This window comes from Caretta caretta, chromosome 11, assembly GCF_965140235.1.
Source record: "Caretta caretta isolate rCarCar2 chromosome 11, rCarCar1.hap1, whole genome shotgun sequence".
Classification (NCBI taxonomy): domain Eukaryota; kingdom Metazoa; phylum Chordata; order Testudines; family Cheloniidae; genus Caretta; species Caretta caretta.
The window spans coordinates 18,840,369-18,863,552 of NC_134216.1; the positions used below are offsets into that span (position 1 = coordinate 18,840,369).

At 45.0% G+C, this 23,184-nt stretch overlaps 3 protein-coding genes and 1 long non-coding RNA gene across 13 annotated transcripts in view; 3 read left to right on the forward strand and 1 right to left on the reverse strand.

Annotated features, from left to right (window-relative positions):
* Positions 1 to 5,308, forward strand: part of R3HDM1 (R3H domain containing 1) — a 169,366-nt gene extending 164,058 nt beyond the window's left edge. For all 9 annotated transcript variants that reach the window (XM_075117800.1, XM_075117801.1, XM_075117793.1 and 6 more), the window contains 3 exons: positions 744 to 826; positions 1,608 to 1,692; positions 3,911 to 5,308. In XM_075117800.1, coding sequence (XP_074973901.1) covers positions 744 to 826; positions 1,608 to 1,692; positions 3,911 to 4,275 — 533 coding nt within the window. In that variant the 3' untranslated portion in view covers positions 4,276 to 5,308. The remainder of the gene's footprint in view (positions 1 to 743; positions 827 to 1,607; positions 1,693 to 3,910) is intronic.
* Positions 4,321 to 9,534, reverse strand: LOC142068526 (uncharacterized). Of its 2 annotated transcripts, none has more exons than XR_012664341.1 (3): positions 9,297 to 9,534; positions 6,270 to 6,404; positions 4,321 to 4,408 (listed from the first exon to the last, which is right to left on the reverse strand). It is a non-coding gene; the product is annotated as an uncharacterized LOC142068526 (long non-coding RNA). The 2 variants fall into 2 exon arrangements; XR_012664340.1 differs by lacking the exon at positions 6,270 to 6,404 and adding an exon at positions 6,173 to 6,219 and having other exon boundaries at positions 4,323 to 4,408.
* A 59-nt stretch (positions 9,535 to 9,593) lies between these two features.
* The window catches only part of UBXN4 (UBX domain protein 4), a 33,599-nt gene continuing 20,008 nt past the window's right edge, over positions 9,594 to 23,184 (forward strand). The window contains exon 1 of the mRNA XM_048870376.2: positions 9,594 to 9,765. Within this exon, the coding sequence (XP_048726333.1) occupies positions 9,684 to 9,765 (82 nt within the window). The 5' untranslated portion in view covers positions 9,594 to 9,683. The remainder of the gene's footprint in view (positions 9,766 to 23,184) is intronic.
* On the forward strand, positions 12,824 to 20,343 carry LOC142068525 (uncharacterized). Its single transcript, XM_075117802.1, has 2 exons — positions 12,824 to 19,030; positions 19,619 to 20,343. The coding sequence occupies exons 1-2, from the start codon at positions 18,448 to 18,450 to the stop codon at positions 20,161 to 20,163; spliced, it is 1,128 nt and encodes a 375-aa protein (XP_074973903.1). The 5' UTR covers positions 12,824 to 18,447; the 3' UTR covers positions 20,164 to 20,343.

Consider the following 23,184-nt stretch of genomic DNA (forward strand, 5'->3'; position numbering starts at 1 on the left):
CTCTGGAATTTTAGAATAATGGGTGTGATATGTGGAAATAGTCTGCAGGCCGAAAAATTAAATTCTTTATTGCCTCCCTTTTCAGAAATAAATCTTATTTATTTTTGAACATATTGTCTACAGTGGCTACGTTCCCTAATAAATTACAAGTGTTTGCTAACTTTTACATAAATGTTAGATTACTCATTGTCAATCATGTCTCAACTTCCTTAGTCCCTTTTCATAATCTTTAAAGATTTCTATTCAGTCACCTTACAGACCCCTCAAGTGGATGGGAATTTCAAGATGTGAGTAGCATTGGGCCAGGGTGGAGCTGTGCACATGCTATTTGAAACACTGCAACGAATTTTAATCTTATTAAAACTCTTTGAGGAGATTTGAATCTAGATGAGACTATGGCAGAGAAACCAAAGAACATAAGTGCTTTCTATAACCTTTAAAAATACATTTTTTTAAATATAAGGAGCCCTGAGTCTGCGACTTCTGAACTTGATAGTTTGTGCTCAGTCGATTATTTCCCCACAAGTTTACCATTGTCTGGTGAATTCTTAAAGTGCTTTTTCTTTCTTAAGATGCCAACTCTTGTATTTTTTCTGATAATAATCACATTACAATTATTTCCTTGTATACATTCATTCTACTTTGTATATCATATTTGTGTGGTGTAGACTGTTAAGAGCATTTAGAAAGAGGTTTTATATTAAACCAAGAAAAAGCATTAAGACTATTTTTCTCATCTTCAGGAGATGCCAGATACCCATTGCTCGGCCAGCCACTGCAATATAACCCTCCACCTTTATTACATGGACATGTAACAGGCCAACAGGTATGAACAAGTGCCAACTCCTGGGCATGTCTACACCATGTTAGTCTGTACCACTTGGGCTGTAAATTCTAGTGCAGTGGTTTTCAACCTGTGGTCCGTGGACCCTGGGGATACACAGACTATGTCTAAGGGGTCCGCAAAAGGTTGTCATTACCATAGAACAGTAGTTTTCAACCTGTGGGCTGCGGGAGAAATGGGGTCAGGGCGCCGGGGCTTGCTCTGCCAGACCGGCGCTCCAGCCAGGGAGCAAGGTGGAGCTGTGGGGGCTTGCTTCTCCTACCCCGCACTCCAGCTGGGGAGTGAGGTGGGGATGCGGGGGCTTGCTCTGCCCGCCTGCCTGGTGCTCCAGCCGGGAGGTCAGGCAGGTTGGGGCGCGGGGGTGCCCATATTTTCAGGGTCCCTGAGCCCAGGCCCCACTGGCCCACTGGCTAATCTGCCACTGTCATTATACTGTATTAAAACCATGCAAATAATACCTATTATCATGGTGTATATTACACCTAATATATATGTATTGGCTAACATGTTACTTTCACCTTTTCCTCCTATTTGCCCTCATACCAGGGACTGAACATGGTTTTGTGCAATAGTGCTAGGCTACAGGAATGACACTGGACCCAGAAATCTGGCCCTCTTCTGTACTATCATAGTGTAGCACACTAACTACAGCACTCGGGGACAATCGTTCATAATTTGTAACCCTTGTTACTTGTAACTCAGATGTAACTTTTAATATTACAAATGTAATCATTCTAACTATGTGATGTTTATCTGAGCTTAGTGTCAACCTGGGCACAGACATGGAAGCAGAGGAAGGAAACCAGCAAAGAAGGCCGCTTCAGCAGATCTTGGTGCAGGGGAACCAGGTATGTAATTGTTGGGTGATGCTGCAGTCTGAGAGAAATGTTGAATCAAAAACTGAAGCAGTGAGAAAGCATTATTCTAATTTATTTATTGTATTATTCAAACCTGTGTAGGGGAATGGGACTGTGACATCTGATGCAGAATTGGATACGTGACAGAGAGGACTGGACATTAATGGGATGCATGAGAGTAGGAGTTGCCTATGTTGGTGTTGTGTATCTGTGTAGTTAAAGTCGGGGGTGTCCCAGCAGAGAGGAGGTGGTCTGGGGTCATAGGGATTTCAACAGTGACAAAGGCTGTCTATAAGGGTTTAATGTCTGGAAAATATCTGCATGTAGAGTGCAGCAAAATAGTGTGCACGGATGTTGAGAGGGGGAGTGTCTGTAGGAGTTGATTACATGGGATCTCTTGAAGGTGTAGCAGTATGGAAGGTGCTTGTAGGGGGTACAGCAATGTCAATGGATATCTGTTTGGAAGCATAGGGGGTTGTCTGAGGAGTTTGCAGAAAAATGGATGTCTGTGTGGTGGCATTGTGTGTATGTGAGACTTGCAGCAGAATGGGAGTGTCTGGGGCAGCTGCAGAAGTGCCAAAGGGAAATGGAGCTCCAAAGCATGAAAGTTGGTACAATTAATGAGTGAGATAAAGTAGGAGAGGGAGGGATGAAGAGTATAAAAGGGAAGGAAGGTGAAGTGTGAATCAAAGGAAGGTAAGAATAAACAGTAACTGGGCAAAGAGGGAGACGGTAAACAGAGGAAAAGATGGGAATGGAGGGAATGAAGGAACTGTTGTTCAAAAGAAAACAGAGAGGAAGAGAGAACCAGAGTAAACAGTAGATAGGGAAAAACATAGAAAAGAGAAGGGAAAAGAAAACCAAGGGAGACACAGTAAGTAAAATTATTTAATATAAAAGTTAATACCAAAATATTTGTAAGTTACATGTTTAATGTAATACAAAATTCTTCCATAACTGCCCTTAGCTTACCAGAACTATGAATGTAATACATCAACTAAATTCATTCCTGATTTACATATTTTTTTTCCTGACAAATCAGAACACTGCATTTGTTGCCAATAAATATGATGGGTGGAACAAAGGTACAACCTCTCTCCATTGTGCAGACCACGGGCAACAAGTGCTACCCAATAAATGGGGCAGGGCATGGCCAGAAGACTAGGACTGTGTTCCATTGACTGTTCAAAATCTATTTCTCTGTTGGGTTGTTAGATAGGCCCTGAAAGGAGATTTGGGGGAGAGTTCCTTCTGACTGGACAAGATCAGGTGCACAAGGGGGAAACTAACATCCTCCTTCCCCCAGCTGGCATTATTTGCTTTTTGACAATATATATAGAACTTAGTTCTGTCTGTGACACCTTGAATAAATCATTTAAGTTCCTCAGTTTATCTATATGTGAAATGGGTACTGTGAGGTTTAATTTTTGTAAATCATTTTGAAATCCTCAGATAAATGATTTTTTTGTGATGGCAAAGAATTGTTTTGTGTATTACCACCAACTCTCTTTGTGGATCAGTGAATACAGAAGGGAGCTGGGCTGCTTTCCTTAGGTAGTCACTGCCATGAGAGCAGATAGCCAAAGCTGTGTTTTCCTGTAAGTTTTACATTGCTGTGAGTGAAGCAAGTCACGGTTCTCACTGTCTCACATTTTTATTGCAACCGTATTTTTTATCCCATTAATAGATCATCCACGTGTTAGTGCAGGAAGGATTCACGCTACAACTTGCTGCTAACTACAAGTTCATGCAGATAAGCCCTTAAGTCAGAACTGAGGATTTAAGACTAACTGTTCTTAGGGAGCCTGCTGATGCGCACAGTTACTGCATTTTGATCTACCGTACTATGAAACGGTAAGGTATGCATCAGCAGGGTCCCTATGGGCAGCAGGATGGAATAGACTCTCACCCCAGCTTGCTGCAAACTAAATGTTCATGTAAGATAAACTCTTATTATTTAGTGCCTGGTACTACCTTTTAGCCTGCATGCTTAACTCCAGTTGAACGCACTTGGAACTTGAATAGTTTTGATGTTCAGTGCCATAAAGACTTTTTAAAAATAGTAGAAGCAGAATGTATGTTTGTTTGACAGAATTAATTTCACATCTGATGTAGTTTTCACATCTAATGTAACTTCACTATTTTATGTAAGATTGAATCCTTGTGAAATGTAATGACCAGTTTTAATTCTACATATTTCTTGTTTCAGTTGTTGGAAAAGTCTTAGAAATTACTGAACTGCCAGAAGGAATAACTCGTATGGAAGCTGAAAAACTATTTGGAGAACTTTTTAAAGTTGGTGCCAAGATTCGGTGGCTAAGGAATCCCCAGTGTCTACAGACACAACAGCAACACCAACATCGTTATTGTGGCAGTGGAGATAGTAATGTGAACACTGAACCCTCCAAACCTAGTGACTTGGCCTCCACATATACAGTTCTAGCTACGTTCCCTACAATGTCAGCAGCCCAAAATGCACTGAAGAAACAAAGTAACTCAGCTAACAAGTTTAGGCTGAGAACAAGCAAGAAGCACTATGAGTTTCATATTCTGGAAAGGGCTAGTTCTCAGTAGCAGCTACATTGTTGGACATTCAGCCTTTATTAGTTCCATGTCCGTCTCTTCTCTACTTGATTGGCTTGATGTTACAGGGTTTCTGTTATCTTCATAGAGACTCCTGGAATGTGTTCTCATATGACATTATAGCCTTGGAAGAATAACCCAGTGATCCAGCAAGAAGAAGAAGAAAAATAGATATAAAGTTAATCCCACACAACTGTAAGAATCCATTCTGACAAGATATAGAGAGGCAGCTTTCTATGAGGAATGCTGTTAAAATGCCCCTTACTTTTATAATAGTTATGTTTTATATTTCTGAATTCTTGTATCAGATCCAAATCTCTATTGTACAGCAAACTTTTGTTCATAATGAATACCCATATTCAGATCTATATTTTGTAATCCCTTTTCACAGCCAGCACACAGCTATCCATTTTAGGGCAGAGGGCTTGGGGTGGAATGGGGTAAGGGAAGGGAGAATAATTAAGAAATTTACACTGTTTTCTAGCCAACTACACACAAGTCTCCAATTAACATATTTCTCTTCCCGTTTCTTTTTCAAATAAAGCAATTTCAATAACTTCTAAACTCCGTACACAGTTCTTTCAAGATTCACTCAGTGTGAAAGATAATTACAAATAAATTATATTCTTGAACTCATTTCTAATCAAACAGGTTAGCATAAGTATTAAAGTGGAATATGAATATGTCTAAACTACAAAGAATGTTCATTGAAGCCAATTTGTTTGTAGTAAAAGGGTGAAGACACTAAAAGGTATCTCCCCCAAATGACAAAATGTTTGCACTTTGTGTTTCCACTGGTATAAATCTTTTTCTTTGCACTCTAGGATAATTGTGTTAAATAAGTGCTGGACCCTTCTTAAGTCATTTAAATATGTTTTCATCATTTGCAGAGGATCACTGGACATCAGAAGTTTCATTGCACATACAATCTTTTTTCAATTTCTGTGTAATTTGCAAGGCTGTACAATGTGTGCTGATGCAAGCCTTTTTTCAGTTCAAGAAAATAAATGTTTACAAAAACTTTTTCCAGTGCATTTGTTTAAATTATAGGACTGCTTGAAACCTAAGTGAATCCATATTATGCCATTTTGCAAGTTTTCCTCATATTTAGGGAACAGAGTTTAACAGAACTTAGTTAACAACTTGCCTAATGAGAGCCAGACCAAAAAAAATTACCTTTTGTCCAGATCTACTCTCCTGTCTATGATATGCTTAATTAAGACTTGGTGCATACTTTAGAAAGCAAATCTTGCAGCATTACACATAATTTATATGTAATCACTGTTCTTTTCATCTTTCGATATAGGTATGTGCTTCTATCACAAGTAATCATAGAAGAGGAAGGCTTTAAGTGGGAATTTAAATGAGGATATGATGATGGGTTTATGAATATGATGGAGACAGGAACTTCTTTTATGACTCTGGGAGATGGTGCCAGGGGACAGAGGTGGCAGAGTAAATAGAAAGCTGGTTACAGCCTTGTCTATTAAAAAAAAAAAAAAAAAAGGCTACCGTTTCTCCGCAGTATTTTTCTAATGAATAAATGTGCCGGACAAAGCCTCGCAGCATTTCCACATAGATTTTATATCACAAATTAAAACATAAACTGATCGTGTCAAGTCAAGATACACACCAAAAAATAGCAAATAGAATTTAAATCCCACCCCTTGCATGCTAATACTGTGACTATCCACAAGAGGTCAGATTCATTTAGATGGAAGATCATGCCCGCATATTCGAAGATTCTGCTTATGGCCTCCAAGTATTTACCAAACTGGATATGCAGGTTTTCCCACATTGCAATAAAAAATGGCCTTTAGAATAGGACCAGATAAAATTTAACTTGTATCTAACCTGTTTCCCTGAAAGTGTGTTTTCTTGACATTACCTGAGAGAGCCCAAGTGGTCTTGATATCCAAACCCCACTTACTTCCACTGTGAAGAGAGATTGAAAAGAGAAGTAAGGCATAGGAAGAGCAGCTGACCTGCTTAGTGATTTGTGGCTAGGCTTCACAAATGAGGAAGGTCAACACCCTACTCTCCCAGATGCTGCAGGATGTAGCATTCTGCAGGTCTTTAGGACATTCAGCAGTGTCACTGGGCTTCTACAACATGGAGGCCTGCAAATTAAGTTTCAAAGCATGGCTCAGGCATTGGTGTGCACATGGGAAGTTAATTCTGTCAAACTGAGAAAAGCATTAATTGAGCTTGAGGTATAAAATTGGATGCTTATTCACCCAACCTATAAACCAAACATCTGTACCCAAGCTGGAATAATGAATTGTTATGTTTCTGTACTCAGTTATTCCTTAAAATGTCACATTTACCATGTAAATTGTTTTGAGCATTCTGCTGTTTGCTATAATTAATCTTGTGGGAATGTGTTTGATTGTAGGCTTGATTTGTTCTCCATATGTCTTGTGGGCTTATGCACAGGAGATAGTCTCTCTTCATAATTAAGATTGCAACTAATTTCCAATATAAAGTCCAGTGCTAGCTGTAATATAATATTTGCTTAGAAAATCGGTTTGGCCTGGAAAGAGTTGCATTTCATCCTAAAACCAAGGAGGAGTTTACATAAAGTTTGAAGGAAATTGGTCAAATCACTTTTCCATTACATGTAATTAAAAATCACCCTGATCTGAAATTTTCATTTTAGTCTATTTCTTAAGTCTCCTTCAGTTCTTGTGCCAACCTTGTCAACGTTCCCACAGTTAAATCTCCTGGAAAGTTGATGTGCTGGTTATATCTGAAGGAAATCCTTCACAATTAAGCAAAAAATGTTTTTGTTCTGGATAGTTATGGACCTAGTCCTGCTGTCATTGCTTTCAGTGCAGTTGTGGGCTGTAGGATTATAGACCCACATTAGATTTGGATGAACTATGGTTTTGCATGCACAATAGGCCCAAAGCATGTGACCAATAAAAATGAGATCATGAGAAAGAGAAGAGCTGATTAAATTGTAGTGACCCTTCAAATTACCAGTGTTATCTTATTTAAAGTTCGGCCTGAAGTAATAGAAATAAAATATGGTTAATTGGGTACAAGGTACAGTAAATATAAGGAACTGATTCATCTTAGCCTTACCTAAGGTCTGATAATTAGCAATGACACCACTTGTTTATTAAGAGGTATAACCATGTAAACTCTTAAAGGATTCATTGCTAATACCTGCCTGACCATGTTGGGGCCAAACACTATGGGTCTAAACTCCCCTGGGTTTAGCCAGTTTGTAAGCATCTTGATAAAATGCTTATAAAAGTTTTGTTACTATTTGGATGTAGTAAATTATTTATTTAGGTTTTTTAGACATGTTTAGAGCAATTGTATCCATACCATTCAGCACTGGGATTGAACAAAAGTTAAATTAGTGTTGTGGTAATACTCTGCACAAATAATTGTAATTCCAACATTGGCCCAATCCCTCTGACATCAATGGGAGGTTTTTGCCATTGATTTCAGTAGAGTAAGATCAGGCATTATCACCAAGATTTTCTTTTTGCAAGATTTTCAAAGTGAGTAGTGATTTTTGATGGCCTTGATTTTTGACTGCCCAGCTTTTGAAGCCTTTTTAAAGGGTCTGATTTTCATCACTTTCTGAAAATCAAGCTGTTTTAAGTTCTTATATTAGACACCCAAAATTGCTAGTCAGTTTTTAAAATTTTGATCTATATGTTTGTGTGAATTTTACCCCCTGCTAGCTGAGTGAAAACTAGAAAGGTTATAATGGTTCTTCTATAGTTCAAGCAGTAGAGCTAAGTGGGTGGAGCTGTAGGAGTTGAGTTCTAGGTCTTAGCTCTGTAAATTTGTGGTTTATTATGGAGGGGTACTAGTCTCTCATTAATTAAAGGCTTATTTTGATCCTCCTTCTAACTCCTTGATTTTTCTGGTCTTATTTGATTATTATTAAAGCTCCCTGGGTTGGGGATCTGTTCTTGCTTCGCTGCAAGAAATATCCAAAAAGCATGGAAGTGCTCAATTGGGGCCCAGAAGACACTCATTTTAGTTGATTACTCCCTTTAAAAGCAGTTCTCTTAATGCGGTCTTCCAGGCTTGAACCTTGGGGCGCCCCCCCAGAATCATATGCAACAGTAACAAAGCGTTTCTGTAGTTCTGAAGAGAGTTTGAATGTCAGATGACACCAGTGCTGGAAACCTGAGACCTATATAGGAAAAGCTGTAGGTTGCTGATAGTAATATGTGCTCTAAAATTGGGCTAAAGTTGTCTAAAAGTATTCTCAGTCAAAGAAAGGTGCATATCATGCTCAATGTCAGTTTATTTTTAATTGTATGGCGCAATGGTTTTCAACCTGTGGCTCGCCAACCCTCGGCAGCTCCAGACTGTCTACGATTTTGAAAGGGGTCTGTACCTCGATTTGAAAATTTTTAGGAGGTCTGCTAATGGGGGGGGGGGGAGATGAAAAACCCCCGAGAGAGAGTGCAGTTGGGGTATACAGAATTTTACAGACCGACGGTAGAAGTTCCCCGAGTGCAGGGCACTTAGAATCTGAATTACACAGACCCCCCCGTGAACAGCGTCAACACCTCTCGCTCCCAGCCCCGTTCGCAGTGAAAACGTTCCGAAGAGGAGACGTGAAACTTCCCGTATGACCCTGGGCGGTACAGACAGCTTGCCCCACCCTGGGGCCACGGCTGGGGCGCGTGTGGGGGCTGGGACCCTGACGACCTCCTCATGACACAACACCGGCCCCTCGGGCCTGTGGCCGGAGCCACCTGCCGTCTTCTCCCCAGGCCGAGGAGGGCTGCGCGCGGGGCAGAGCCCTGGAGCCGGCCCCTCCCCGAGCTGGCCAGCAGCCCCAACGAACCCCCTCCCCTGAACGGGGCGATGAGGAGGGCGGGGCGGGGCGGGGGGGGCCGCAGGCTGCAGAGAAAGGCCAGGCCCGGCACCGCTATGTGTGTGTGTGTGTCGCCCCCGCGCGGCCGGACAGGGCCGTTCCTCCCCCTGTGAGCGCGGAGCCCACCCAAAGCCTCGCGAGGCCCTGGCCCACCCACCGTTCTTTCCTCGCGCCGCGCTGGGCCCCGAGCGCAGCACTCCAGCCGCGCTGGCCTCTCCCGCCTCCCTCCCCTTCCCAAGTTCCCAGGAGTTTTCGCCGGCGCCCGGGCGGCTCCTTCCCAACGTGGTGAATCTGCCGCGGGCTCACCCGCGCTGCGCTATGTGTCACTCGCAACCGGGAGGAGACTAGAGGAATGTGCAGAGGGGAATCACAGCCACGTTTACCCTACCACCGCCCGGCGCAGAAGGCAGCGCACGCGCCCTGGGGTAGTTGGGAGCGGTTAGTCACCGTTTCAGAGCGAGGCTGCAGGTTTTGTGGCGCATGCGCATCGCGAGGGTGGGCCGCTGGGAGTCCAGGTCCAGGGAGCGGGGGCCTAGGGGGTACCATGCTGTGGTTCCGCGGCACCATCCCGGCCGCCATCGCCGCTGCTAAGGAACAGAGCTCGGTCTTCGTGGTCTTCGTGTCAGGTACGACCGACAGCGGGCCTGGGGGAGCGGGGCCCTGCCGTCCCCGGCCGCCGGATATAGTCCCTGGGGCAGCCCTGTGCTGACAGCACCTGTTGTCCCGGAGAGCTCCCTATAGCGCCCCCGAAGAACTGCCTGTGCAGCCCCCAAACCCCGTATACCGTCTCCTGACCCTCTAGTCCCCTGTGCCGCTCCGTGCTGCCCCGGGCAGGCCCCAAGCCCCGTATACCGTCTCCTGACCCTCTAGTCCCCTGTGCCGCTCCGTGCTGCCCCGGGCAGGCCCCAAGCCCCGTATACTGTCTCCTGACCCTCTAGTCCTCTGTGCCGCTCCGTGCTGCCCCGGGCAGGCCCCAAGCCCCGTATACCGTCTCCTCACCCTCTAGTCCCCTGTGCCGCTCCGTGCTGCCCCGGGCAGGCCCCAAGCCCCGTATACCGTCTCCTGACCCTCTAGTCCCCTGTGCCGCTCCGTGCTGCCCCGGGCAGGCCCCAAGCCCCGTATACCGTCTCCTCACCCTCTAGTCCCCTGTGCCGCTCCGTGCTGCCCCGGGCAGGCCCCAAGCCCCGTATACCGTCTCCTGACCCTCTAGTCCTCTGTGCCGCTCCGTGCTGCCCCGGGCAGGCCCCAAGCCCCGTATACCGTCTCCTGACCCTGTAGTCCTCTGTGCCGCTCCGTGCTGCCCCGGGCAGGCCCCAAGCCCCGTATACCGTCTCCTCACCCTCTAGTCCTCTGTGCCGCTCCGTGCTGCCCCGGGCAGGCCCCAAGCCCCGTATACCGTCTCCTCACCCTCTAGTCCCCTGTGCCGCTCCGTGCTGCCCCGGGCAGGCCCCAAGCCCCGTATACCGTCTCCTGACCCTCTAGTCCTCTGTGCCGCTCCGTGCTGCCCCGGGCAGGCCCGAAGCCCCGTATACCGTCTCCTGACCCTCTAGTCCTCTGTGCCGCTCCGTGCTGCCCCGGGCAGGCCCGAAGCCCCGTATACCGTCTCCTCACCCTGTAGTCCCCTGTGCCGCTCCGTGCTGCCCCGGGCAGGCCCCAAGCCCCGTATACCGTCTCCTCACCCAGAAGTCCCCTGGGTTACTCCGTGCAGCCCCAGGCAGGCCCCAAGCCCCGTATACCGTCTCCTCACCCTGTAGTCCCCTGTGCCGCTCCGTGCAGCCCTAGACAGGCCCTGTCCCCGCTATACTATTGCCTGATTCCATAGTCCACTATACCAGTGGTTCTCAACCTGTGATCCGTGGACCCCTGGGGGTCTACAGACTCTGTTTAAAGGGTCCACAAAAGGCTGTCGTTACCATAGAACAGTGGTTTTCAACCTCTGGCCTGCAGACGCCTGGGTGTCCACAAACTATGTCTGAGATTTCGAAAGGAGTCGACATCTCCATTTGAAATGCTTTTGGGTTCAGCAAATGAAAAAAGGTTGAAAACCACTGCCCTATATCGCTTCCTGTGCTGACGCAGGCAGACCTCATGCCTACTATATTGTTGCCTGACATGGCAGTCTTCTATACTATTCTCTCTGCGGCCCCTGGTAGGTCCCAAGCCCTCTGTACCATCACTTGATCCTGTAGTCCCCTATATCACCTCCTATGTTGCCCTAGGTAGCCCCAAGCCCCCATACTGTCACCTGACCCTCTAGTCCTCTGTACCATGCTCTGTGCTGTCCCAGGCAGGCTCCAAGCCTCCTACACTGCAGCCTGATCCTATTGGCACCTATACCACCCCCTGTTCATATAGTGTCCTATACTGCTTTTATATACTCCTCTGTGCTGCCTCATGCAGTTTCTGGGTTTCCTATACATGTCACCTTATATTCTCTCTAGTGCACAGTGCGGACTCTACACCCCTGTATTGCTTCATGGAGTCCCTGGGCCCCTATACAGCTGTCTGTACTATTTAACTATACCAGCCTGCAGCTCTTTGTACCCCCCAGTGCAGTCTCCTGGTTCTGTTTTTGCAATGCCATCAATAGCTCGTTTACAACTGCTTGGCCCTTTATACAGCGGTCTCTATTGCCCCATTTTATAACCTCCTTTGCAGTGCCAGTGTCCCCAGTCTCAGCACATACAATTCTCTCTGTGCTGTCGTGCCAGTGCTACAGAATTCCCTGTATATGGTGGTTCTCCATGCTCTGCTCACTTCCAGGCTTCCCCTGTAGGTACTTCAAGCTTTACACGGTCCCTCTCCCCTACCCTAGTCCCCTGTGTAATTCTGCATACACTCTACATCACATCTATAACTTTTTATACTGTTCCTATGGGAGGAGGTGGTTAGGTTCTTATTTTTTACTTTGTCTCCATTGTGTTTGTTTATGAATGATCTTTTTATTTTGATGACTAACAGTTTAGATACTTGGCTTGAAGGCCTCTGAGCATCTCATACAAAAAAATTAGCAAAAACTAACTAACCAACCGCCACTGCCCAGAACAAATCCTACTACTAATGTCAAGTAACTTTTTTTAAAAAGAATATCAAAACATGGGATTCACCTACCTTCCACAAATAAAGTCACAAAAGACAATTTAAATAGGAAGTAACAATTTTTAGCTCTTGGCTGGCATAGCGTTCTTTATTCTGCATTCCCCGCTGGAAGGTAGCTATGGATAATGAATGTGGTGGCTAAAAAGTGGGATTGGCTCAGCTCAGCTATTTTATACACCTCAAGTTATAGAGCGGGATGTGATATTGCTTCTAAGCAGTGAGGGAGCTGTCTGTGGAATTCAGTGTTCTATTGACAAGACATCTTTTTAATGAAGTTTCTTTTGTTGCAAAGATCCCAAAATGTTTTACAGATTTATATACAGAGCAAGTGATTCCTCCCTGGGATCTATAGTTAGGGATGCAGTTATCATAGAGTATGTTTTGTAAGATCAAATGGAAAGATAATTAGTAAACAGGAAACCTCTTGACATACACATTCTGCAACTTTTGACAGTTTACCTGTGAGACCTACTGTTGAGACTTGGATGAAGACTGATTTTTATTTTCCTGCCAGTGGCTAAGAAGTTTCATTTAACTTCATGGACATTTCAGCCCTTTCAAGATGTTTCTTGATGGTATTAAATGTATTAACTTGTATTTTTAATGTAATCCTGTCACGGGTAACAGGATATCACTTACCACTTATTTAGGTTTCCAGTTCAGTTCTGCTGCTCTTTGGTCTCTTTCCCCATTTATGTTCTAAATTCTAAAGTGAAGAGCCAAATGTGAATAATAATGGCCATAACTAGGCCAAATCCCACCTATTGACTAACTTTGTTGAGATTAGGTAAAGTAAAGTTCAGATAAACAGAAATTAATTTGTTTATTCTAGACAATAGGTGAAATTCGGTAAAAAAAGTGCATGAATGAACTTTGGGGTGAGGGTTGCTTAACTTAATTTAGGTCTGTAGTTTAACATTTACCTAATTGAAACTTTCTGTGGGGTAACATTTTTGTTCAAGTTGAAAGCCCTGTTTGTTTATTTCTTGTCTTTTGGGATGAAATTTTTCATATTTGGGACCTCATCCTGCAGTTGACTCCATGTGGGCAAGTGATAGAGTTCTGCTCATTCCTGCTGAGCCATCCTGGAAGCCGTCTATTCACAGAACAATTATTTTGTAGCTTAGTTGACCAAGAAGCGGTTTCAGTCTGGCACTATGGGCAAAGGGGATGGACAGGCATAGGGACACACCCGCATCTTGTTCATACTACACTTGAAGCCCGGCTTTGCAACAACGTTGTTTAAGATCCTTGGATACTACAGTGATAGGTTTTTATATTGCTCCCATAAGTGACAGTTTTTCTATTGTTAGTAGAGCCATGCTGTAGGCTTGTAGTTTGTCTAGAACAGTTCTCTGATAAAAGTATCTGTCCACGCTAGTCAGTGAAACCATTCTAGAACTGTGCTATCAGCAAGAAAACATTTTTAAACATGCATATTACTTCCACAGATTCATCAATAATTTGTATGGATCTGTTATACCAGTAAAATAAAAACCAGCAGGATCTTATTAAAGGGAATAAGGCAAAATGCCACATTTATTGTGAATGCAGAAATAATCATAGTAAGCAGTTAGTTATAGCTATAACATTCCATTCAATTTCATATTTATTCAGGTTTCAGAGTAGAAGCTGTGTTAGTCTGTATCTGCAAAAAGAACAGCAGTACTTGTGGCGCCTTCGAGACTAACAAATTTATTAGAGCATAAGCTTTCGTGGGCTACAGCCCACTTCATTGGATGCATAGAATGGAACATATAGTATTCAAGCTCAGAGGTTTCTCGTTGGAGTCTGTTTTTGAAGCTTTTCTGTTGCAAAATTGCCACCCTTAAATCTTTTACTTAGTGGCCAGAGAGGTTGAAGTGTTCTACTGGTTTTTGAATGTTATGATTCCTGACGTCAGGTTTGTGTCCATTTATTCTTTTGCATAGAAACTGTCCAGTTTGGCCAGTGTACAGAGGGGCAATGGCAGAGGGGCATTGCTGGCACATGATAGCATATATCACATTGGTAGATGTGCAGGTGAATGAGCCCCTGATGGTGTGGCTAATGTGATTAGGTCCTGTGGATGGTGTCACACATTCATTCATACACACACACAGAGGTTCTGCAAGGTTATCATCATAGTTACCAGCCTTAGAGTTGCTCGTGCCAAGCCACTGGCCAGGTGGCCTGGACACGAGGAGGGAGCAGGGCCTTCTCAGGCTCTGCACATCTGATGCTCCTGGAAGTTGGTTTGCATAATCAGACCCCAAAGTTCTCAGTTTCTAGAGTCCATTTCTATAGGAATTTATTCCTGTGCCAGTCTATGGGAATTGCTTCATCATGCTGTTGCTGAATCAATCAGCAGATGGCACATTCCTGACGGCTCCATGTTGTTCTTCGGTTTCCCATCCTTGAGACTGTTGGGTGGATTCCAGTCTGCCCTCTGGGGGTCCTCTGGTTGTTTCCACTTGACGCCTTCTTTGGCCGATGGACACTGGATTCTTAGGCTGGCACCTCGCTGATCATTCCGTTATTATCCACACCAAGCATCCATCCACATACATCCTCTAACTCTATTTTAATCACAATTGTTAACAAAGCGAGATAAATACAACAAAAGGCCGGGAAGTCTCTGTCTGCTGTTTCTGTTGTTACAAAGTATTGCTTTGAGTCTCTCTCTGTGTGAGTAGTTGTTGTTACAAAGTATTGTTTTGAGAACAGACTCTGTCTTAGCAGCTTGCAAGTTTCACACAGAAAGAGAGAGAAACAGTAAACACAAGAGACCAAAGACCAAGAGACCTCTTAATTAGTAATACCGTGGAATTTAAACTATGGGGAATCAAACTCATTTGTGATTTTAATACAGAACTTCTTTAATATGATCCAACAGATCCAGACGGAGAAAGGGAGAAAGATAATGAAGAAGAATTGAATTGCTTAATTTTAGGGTCAACATTGTAACTGAACAGGCAAAAGAAAATAAAGGACTGGATTATTCTTCCCAGTGATTTTAAAATATTTTATGGTCGGGAAAGAGGTTGTTTGGGATTATGTATCTTTCAGACTGTGTGATTATCTTGGTCTCGTAAAACAAGTTTATATAAGAGTTTCAGTCATTTAACTTTAGCCTTGCTCAGCACCAATTTCTTGCCATAATAACCCTAAATAATACTTGTATTCACAGTTTATAAAGCTTAATGGTATAGCTCAAATATGACAGGAGTGTAAAGACATATTATGTAAGTAAATTGAGGAATTCACACGAAGTTGCAAATAAAGGGACAGAGGCTGCTGGTTTTAAAGAGCAGGGAGTGCTGATATGCCTCCACCTAATATAAACTGGTTTGAAACTTTAAATAAAGTTGGGAATTGGAATACAGATTTGCACACACAAAAAAGCAGTCTAGGGAACATGTACCTTTGGGGAACCAAAAGGTTAATCAGTGGCCTCAAATAACAGCTGATGTACTGACTGTACTGCTGTACAGAAGATGCAGTATAACTAATACTAAAAGCTGATTCTCCAGTATTTCATAGGTAGCTAACTTGCAGAGATACAAAGCTTTCTGTTTCACTTTTTGCTGGAATTAATTTGCTTAATAAAAAATTAAGCAAATCGTTCATTTGATGCAAAACCCACTCAGATAAATTTCTGTATTCTGTACTGTCCACATTAGGCTTTACAGTGTTCTTGCCAGACTATACTTACTTGTCTATGGTTGAGATGGCACTTTCATTTATAAGCCTGTATTTTTAAAGGCTGGTTGTTTTTGGAACCAATGCCACTTAAACTGAAACTTCACTTCTTTTTTTTTCCCTGCCTTGGACGTGATTTTTTTTAGGAGGGGAGGGGAAAGCTGAAGAAAATCTATTTGGCTGGTTGTAAGGTTTGTTCATCAAAATAAATGTTAGGTGCCTTTTAGAAAATACCTACTGAACTTACTTTTTAAATAAAAATAAACAAAATATGATTACAATGTTAAGATTGTAATTGAACAATTCAGGAAATTTGGAATTCAGGTTCTTATAATAACCTTAACCGTAACATATGTGTGCATTTCTGCATGGCTTTTTCATTACATGGTTTTGAAGTAAGGTATAACAAATAACTGAATTGCTCTCTGACAAATAACTTTCATTCCAAGGGATTCCAAAGCATTTTTCAAATTATATATGTACTGTGACAGGGTCGGGCCAGATGGCTAGAGGAGAGTAATAGAAGGCAGATATATTAGCCCCCGGCTAAGTAGGTCCCATTTCCCTGGGTAAGGTAACAGGACAATCAGGAACCTTCTGGAGACAATTAAGACAGGCTGATTAGAACACCTGCAGCCAATCAAGAAGCTGCTAGAATCAATTAAGGCAGGCTAATCAGGGCACCTGGGTTTTAAAAAGGAGGTCACTTCAGTTTGTGGTGTGCGTGTGAGGAGCTGGGAGCAAGAGGCACTAGGAGCTGAGAGCGAGAACGCGGACTGTTGGAGGACTGAGGTGTACAAGCATTATCAGACACCAGGAGGAAGGTCCTATGGTGAGGATAAAGAAGGTGTTGGGAGGAGGCCATGGGGAAGTAGCCCAGGGAGTTGTAGCTGTCACACAGCTGTTCCAGGAGGCACTCTAGACAGCTGCATTCCACAGGGCCCTGGGCTGGAACCTGGAGTAGATAGCGGGCCCGGGTTCCCCCCAAACCTCCCAACTCCTCGTCAGACACAGGAGTCGTCGACCTGGACTGTGAATTCAGAAAAACAGCCAAGCTGAGGGCTGCCGTGAAGCTCCAAGGCGAGCAAATCCGCAAATAAGTGCAAGACCCACCAAGGTAGAGCAGGAACTTTGTCACAGTACAGTGCCATTAATGGGATGGAGGCCAACAGTTCAGTCGCACACTTTACAGCTGTAGTGGGAGGGGAAATTTGGACATCACAATAAACCCTTATTACACAAAATTGCCATGAAATTTTTAACCTTAAAAAGTCAGTAGGACCTTTTCTCATCCAAAAGGTAGAGGGAGAGCAAGACACAAACGGAGGCAACTGGAATGGAATTCAGTTTACTTAAAGAGGAAGGGCGGAGTTGACCGTTCTGAGACTGGAAGCTGTACTTCCACCAAATAGACTTAGTAAATTGTGTACTCTGTTTAAATTGCATATTTTTCCATAACTTAAAATGCACTGATAGCACTTTCAATTATCGAAGGGTGTCCAGTAAACTGTGAATTTCTTGATTTTCATAAAATCTCAACTTTAGTTACAGGTGGTATTTCATATGATTTCTTAGCTTATTTCTTATATGTCAACAAACACATAATCTTCAACGTGTTTTAGAACTGGACTTTGCCATATTCATTAGCAAAGACCTGCTGAATACCAGAAGAAAAACACAGAAATTTTGTGTTAGTACCCAATTAACCACTTAATCCTTAAGACCCACTGAAGTACCCTGTTTTGTGTATGGTTATAAAGGATTTGAGAATGAAAAGATCTGAGCCCTTTGACAGCTGATGCTAATTATGGAAAAGCTTATTTAGCGCCAACTGTGTGTTTGGGGTTGTACAAGACACAAAGATAAAGACTGTCACTGTCTGTTGTCTGGAATGTTTCAGTTTTCTACAGTCATTGCATAATGGGAAAAATACACCCATCTTTTTTCATTGTAGATAACTATATTTACCCAACAAGCTGAAAAGGTCAGTGCTCTCTATTGAGACTATATAAACACTGTATATCATCTGCTAGAAGTACTAAAGTGATACTTTTCCCATCTTAGAAACCTATGAGCTCTCTGACAGCTTGAGGAGTTAGAGTCCCAAGATAGTTCTGCCAGTTGGTAATTCTACTAAATAGCATACAACATTCAGAACTCCCTTTTAACTTAGCCCTGGTCTACACTAGGACTTTAGGTCGAATTTAGCAGCGTTAAATCGATGTAAACCTGCACCCGTCCACACAATGAAGCCCTTTATTTCGACTTAAAGGGCTCTTAAAATCGATTTCCTTACTCCACCCCTGACAAGTGGATTAGCGCTTAAATCGACGTTGCCGGCTCGAATTTGGGGTACTGTGGACACAATTCGATGGTATTGGCCTCCGGGAGCTATCCCAGAGTGCTCCATTGTGACCGCTCTGGACAGCACTCTCAACTCAGATGCACTGGCCAGGTAGACAGGAAAAGAACCGCGAACTTTTGAATCTCATTTCCTGTTTGGCCCGCGTGGCAAGCTGCAGGTGACCATGCAGAGCTCATCAGCACAGGTGACCATGATGGAGTCCCAGAATCGCAAAAGAGCTCCAGCATGGACCGAACGGGAGGTACGGGATCTGATCGCTTTTTGGGGAGAGGAATCCGTGCTATCAGAACTACGTTCCAGTTTTCGAAATGCCAAAACCTTTGTGAAAATCTCCCAGGGCATGAAGGACAGAGGCCATAACAGGGACCCGAAGCAGTGCCGCGTGAAACTGAAGGAGCTGAGGCAAGCCTACCAGAAAACCAGAGAGGCGAACAGCCGCTCTGGGTCAGAGCCCCAAACGTGCCGCTTCTATGATGAGCTGCATGCCATTTTAGGGGGTTCAGCCACCACTACCCCAGCCGTGTTGTTTGACTCCTTCAATGGAGATGGAGGCAATACGGAAGCAGGTTTTGGGGACGAAGAAGATGATGATGAGGAGGAGGTTGTAGATAGCTCACAGCAAGCAAGCGGAGAAACCGGTTTTCCCGACAGCCAGGAACTGTTTCTCACCCTAGACCTGGAGCCAGTACCCCCCGAACCCACCCAAGGCTGCCTCCTGGACCCAGCAGGCGGAGAAGGGACCTCTGGTGAGTGTACCTTTTAAAATACTATACATGGTTTAAAAGCAAGCATGTGAAAGGATTACTTTGCCCTGGCATTTGCGGTTCTCCTAGATGTAGTCCTAAAGCCTTTGCAAAAGGTTTCTGGGGAGGGCAGCCTTCTTGCGTCCTTCATGGTAGGACACTTTACCACTCCAGGCCAGTAACACGTACTCGGGAATCATTGTAGAACAAAGCATTGCAGTGTATGTTTGCTGGCATTCAAACAACATCCGTTCTTTATCTCTCTGTGTTATCCTCAGGAGAGTGAGATATAATTCATGGTCACCTGGTTGAAATAGAGTGCTTTTCTTCAGGGGACACTCAGAGGAGCCCATTCCTGCTGGGCTGTTTGCCTGTGGCTAAACAGAAATGTTCCCCGCTGTTAGCCACAGGGAGGGGGGAAGGTTGAGGGGGTAGTCACGCGGTGGGAGGAGGCAAAATGCGACCTTGTAACGAAAGCACATGTGCTATGTATGTAATGTTAACAGCAAGGTTTACCCTGAAAGAGTGTAGCCACTGTTTTATAAAATGTGTCTTTTTAAATACCGCTGTCCCTTTTTTTTTCTCCACCAGCTGCATGTGTTTCAATGATCACAGGATCTTCTCCTTCCCAGAGGCTAGTGAAGCTTAGAAAGAAAAAAAAAAACGCACTCGCGATGAAAATGTTCTCCGAGCTCATGCTGTCCTCCCACACTGACAGAGCACAGACGAATGCGTGGAGGCAAATAATGTCAGAGTGCAGGAAAGCACAAAATGACCGGGAGGAGAGGTGGCGGGCTGAAGAGAGTAAGTGGCGGGCTGAAGAGAGTAAGTGGCGGGCTGAAGACAGGGCTGAAGCTCAAATGTGGCTGCAGCGTGATGAGAGGAGGCAGGATTCAATGCTGAGGCTGCTGCAGGACCAAACCAGTATGCTCCAGTGTATGGTTGAGCTGCAGCAAAGGCAGCTGGAGCACAGACTGCCACTGCTGCCCCTCTGTAACCAACCGCCCTCCTCCCCAAGTTCCATAGCCTCCACACCCAGACGCCCAAGAACGCGGTGGGGGGGCCTCCGGCCACCCAGCCACTCCACCACAGAGGATTGCCCAAAAAAAAAAAGGCTGTCATTCAATAAATTTTAAAGTTGTAAACTTTTAAAGTGCTGTGCTTAAAGTGCTGTGTGGCATTTTCCTTCCCTCCTCCACCACCCCTCCTGGGCTACCTTGGTAGTCATCCCCCTATTTGTGTGATGAATGAATAAAGAATGCATGAATGTGAAGCAACAATGACTTTATTGCCTTTGCAAGCGGTGATTGAAGGGAGGAGGGGCGGGTGGTTAGCTTACAGGGAAGTAGAGTGAACCAAGGGGCGGGGGGTTTCATCAAGGAGAAACAAACAGAACTTTCACACCGTAGCCTGGCCAGTCATGAAACTGGTTTTCAAAACTTCTCTGATGCGTACCGCGCCCTCCTGTGCTCTTCTAACCGCCCTGGTGTCTGGCTGCGCGTAACCAGCAGTCAGGCGATTTGCCTCAACCTCCCACCCCGCCATAAATGTCTCCCCCTTACTCTCACAGATATTGTGGAGCACACAGCAAGCAGTAATAACAGTGGGAATATTAGTTTCGCTGAGGTCTAAGCAGGACAGTGGGGTGGGAGGAGGTATTGTTTCATATTCTCTGTGTGTATATAAAGTCTGCTGCAGTTTCCACGGTATGCATCTGATGAAGTGAGCTGTAGCTCACGAAAGCTCATGCTCAAATAAATTGGTTAGTCTCTAAGGTGCCACAAGTACTATTTTCTTTTTGAGGTCTAAGCGAGTCAGTAAACTGCGCCAGCGCGCCTTTAAACGTCCAAATGCACATTCTACCACCATTCTGCACTTGCTCAGCCTGTAGTTGAACAGCTCCTGACTACTGTCCAGGCTGCCTGTGTACGGCTTCATGAGCCATGGCATTAAGGGGTAGGCTGGGTCCCCAAGGGTACATATAGGCATTTCAACATCCCCAACAGTTATTTTCTGGTCTGGGAATAAAGTCCCTTCCTGCAGCTTTTGAAACAGACCAGAGTTCCTGAAGATGCGAGCATCATGCACCTTTCCCGGCCATCCCACGTTGATGTTGGTGAAACGTCCCTTGTGATCCACCAGAGCTTGCAGCACTATCGAAAAGTACCCCTTGCGGTTTATGTACTCGGCGGCTTGGTGCTCCGGTGCCAAGATAGGGATATGGGTTCCGTCTATAGCCCCACCACAGTAGGGAATCCCATTGCAGCAAAGCCATCCACTATGACCTGCACATTTCCCAGGGTCACTACCCTTGATATCAGCAGATCTTTGATTGCGTGGGCTACTTGCATCACAGCAGCCCCCACAGTAGATTTGCCCACTCCAAATTGATTCCCAACTGACCGGTAGCTGTCTGGCGTTGCAAGCTTCCACAGGGCTATCGCCACTCGCTTCTCAACTATGAGGGTTGCTCTCATCTTGGTATTCATGCGCCTCAGGGCAGGGGAAAGCAAGTCACAAAGTTCCAATAAAGTGCCTTTACGCATGCGAAAGTTTCGCAGCCACTGGGAATCGTCCCAGACCTGCAACACTATGCGGTCCCACCAGTCTGTGCTTGTTTCCCGAGCCCAGAATCGGCGTTCCACAGCATGAACCTGCCCCATTAGCACCATGATGCATGCATTGGCAGGGCCCATGCTTTCAGAGAAATCTGTGTCCATGTCCTGATCACTCACGGGACCGCGCTGACGTCGCCTCCTCGCCCGGTATCGCTTTGCCAGGTTCTGGTGCTGCATATACTGCTGGATAATGCGTGTGGTGTTTAATGTGCTCCTAATTGCCAAAGTGAGCTGAGCGGCCTCCATGCTTGCCTTGGTATGGCGTCCGCACAGAAAAAAGGCGTGGAATGATTGTCTGCCGTTGCTCTGACGGAGGGAGGGGCGACTGACGACACGGCTTACAGGGTTGGCTTCAGGGAGCTAAAATCAACAAAGGGGGTGCCTGTACATCAAGGAGTATTTCAGGCAGGACTGCACGGAGGGTTCCAATAAGAAATGGTGCACCTAAGTTATCGTTCTTATTGGAACAAGGAGGTTAGCCTGGCCTCTGATTGATACATGGCTAGATTTACCTCGCTGCACCTTCTCTGTGAGTGACTGCAGTGTGATCTAGAGGAATGAGTCCCCTAGACAGGGGAGGAGGCAAATGAGTACAAAACAAATCTATTTCTATTTCTTGTTCTGAGCCACTCCATCTATCTTTTACATCTTTGGCTGGCAGCAGACGGTGCAGAAGGACTGCATGCCATCCACATCTCATGGCTGCTCGGCAGAAGATGGTACAGTACGACTGCTAGCCATCTTCACCTCTTGCCTGCCTGGCAGAAGATGGTACAATACGACTGCTAGCAATCCTCATCTCTTGCCTGCCTGGCAGAAGATGGCACAGTACGACTGCTAGCAGTCCGTATCGCCTGCCCGCTCACCATAAGACGGTTCAATAGGACTGACTGCAGGACTAAAGAGAATGACCTGGTCAAGTCACTCCAAATTTAGTCCCTGCGCCCATGTCTGCCCAGGCGCTCCCAGCCGACGTGGCCAGGAGCACCTCGGACACGACGAGGACGACTACCAGTCGTATTGCACCGTCTGCTGCCAGAAGGCAATGGGTTGCTGCTACTGTGCAGCAAAGCCGTACCGCGTCTGCCAGCACCCAGGAGACATAGGGTGACGGTTACCTGAGCGGGCTCCATGTTTGCCGTGGTATGGCGTCTGCACAGGTAACTCAGGAAAAAAGGTGCGAAATGATTGTCTGCCCTTGCTTTCACGGAGGGAGGGAGGGAACGGGGGCCTGACAATATGTACCTAGAACCACCTGCGACAATGTTTTAGCCCCATCAAGCATTGGGATCTCAACCCAGAATTCCAATGGGCAGCGGAGACTGCGGGAACTGTGGGATAGCTACCCACAGTGCAACGCTCCGGAAGTCGACTCTAGCCTCGGTACTGTGGAAGCGCTCCGCTGAGTTAATGCACTTAATGCACTTAGAGCATTTTCTGTGGGGACACACACACTCGAATATATAAAACCGATTTCTAAAAAAACGACTTCTATAAATTCGACCTTATTCCGTAGTGTAGACATACCCTTAATGTCTT

Coding starts and splice junctions, on each gene's coding strand:
- LOC142068525 (XM_075117802.1), top strand. CDS start 18,448: ATGCAGAGCTCATCAGCACAGGTGACCATGATGGAGTCCCAGAATCGC. Junction 19,031..19,618: donor AGGCGGAGAAGGGACCTCTG/GTGAGTGTACCT, acceptor TTTCTCCACCAG/CTGCATGTGTTTCAATGATC.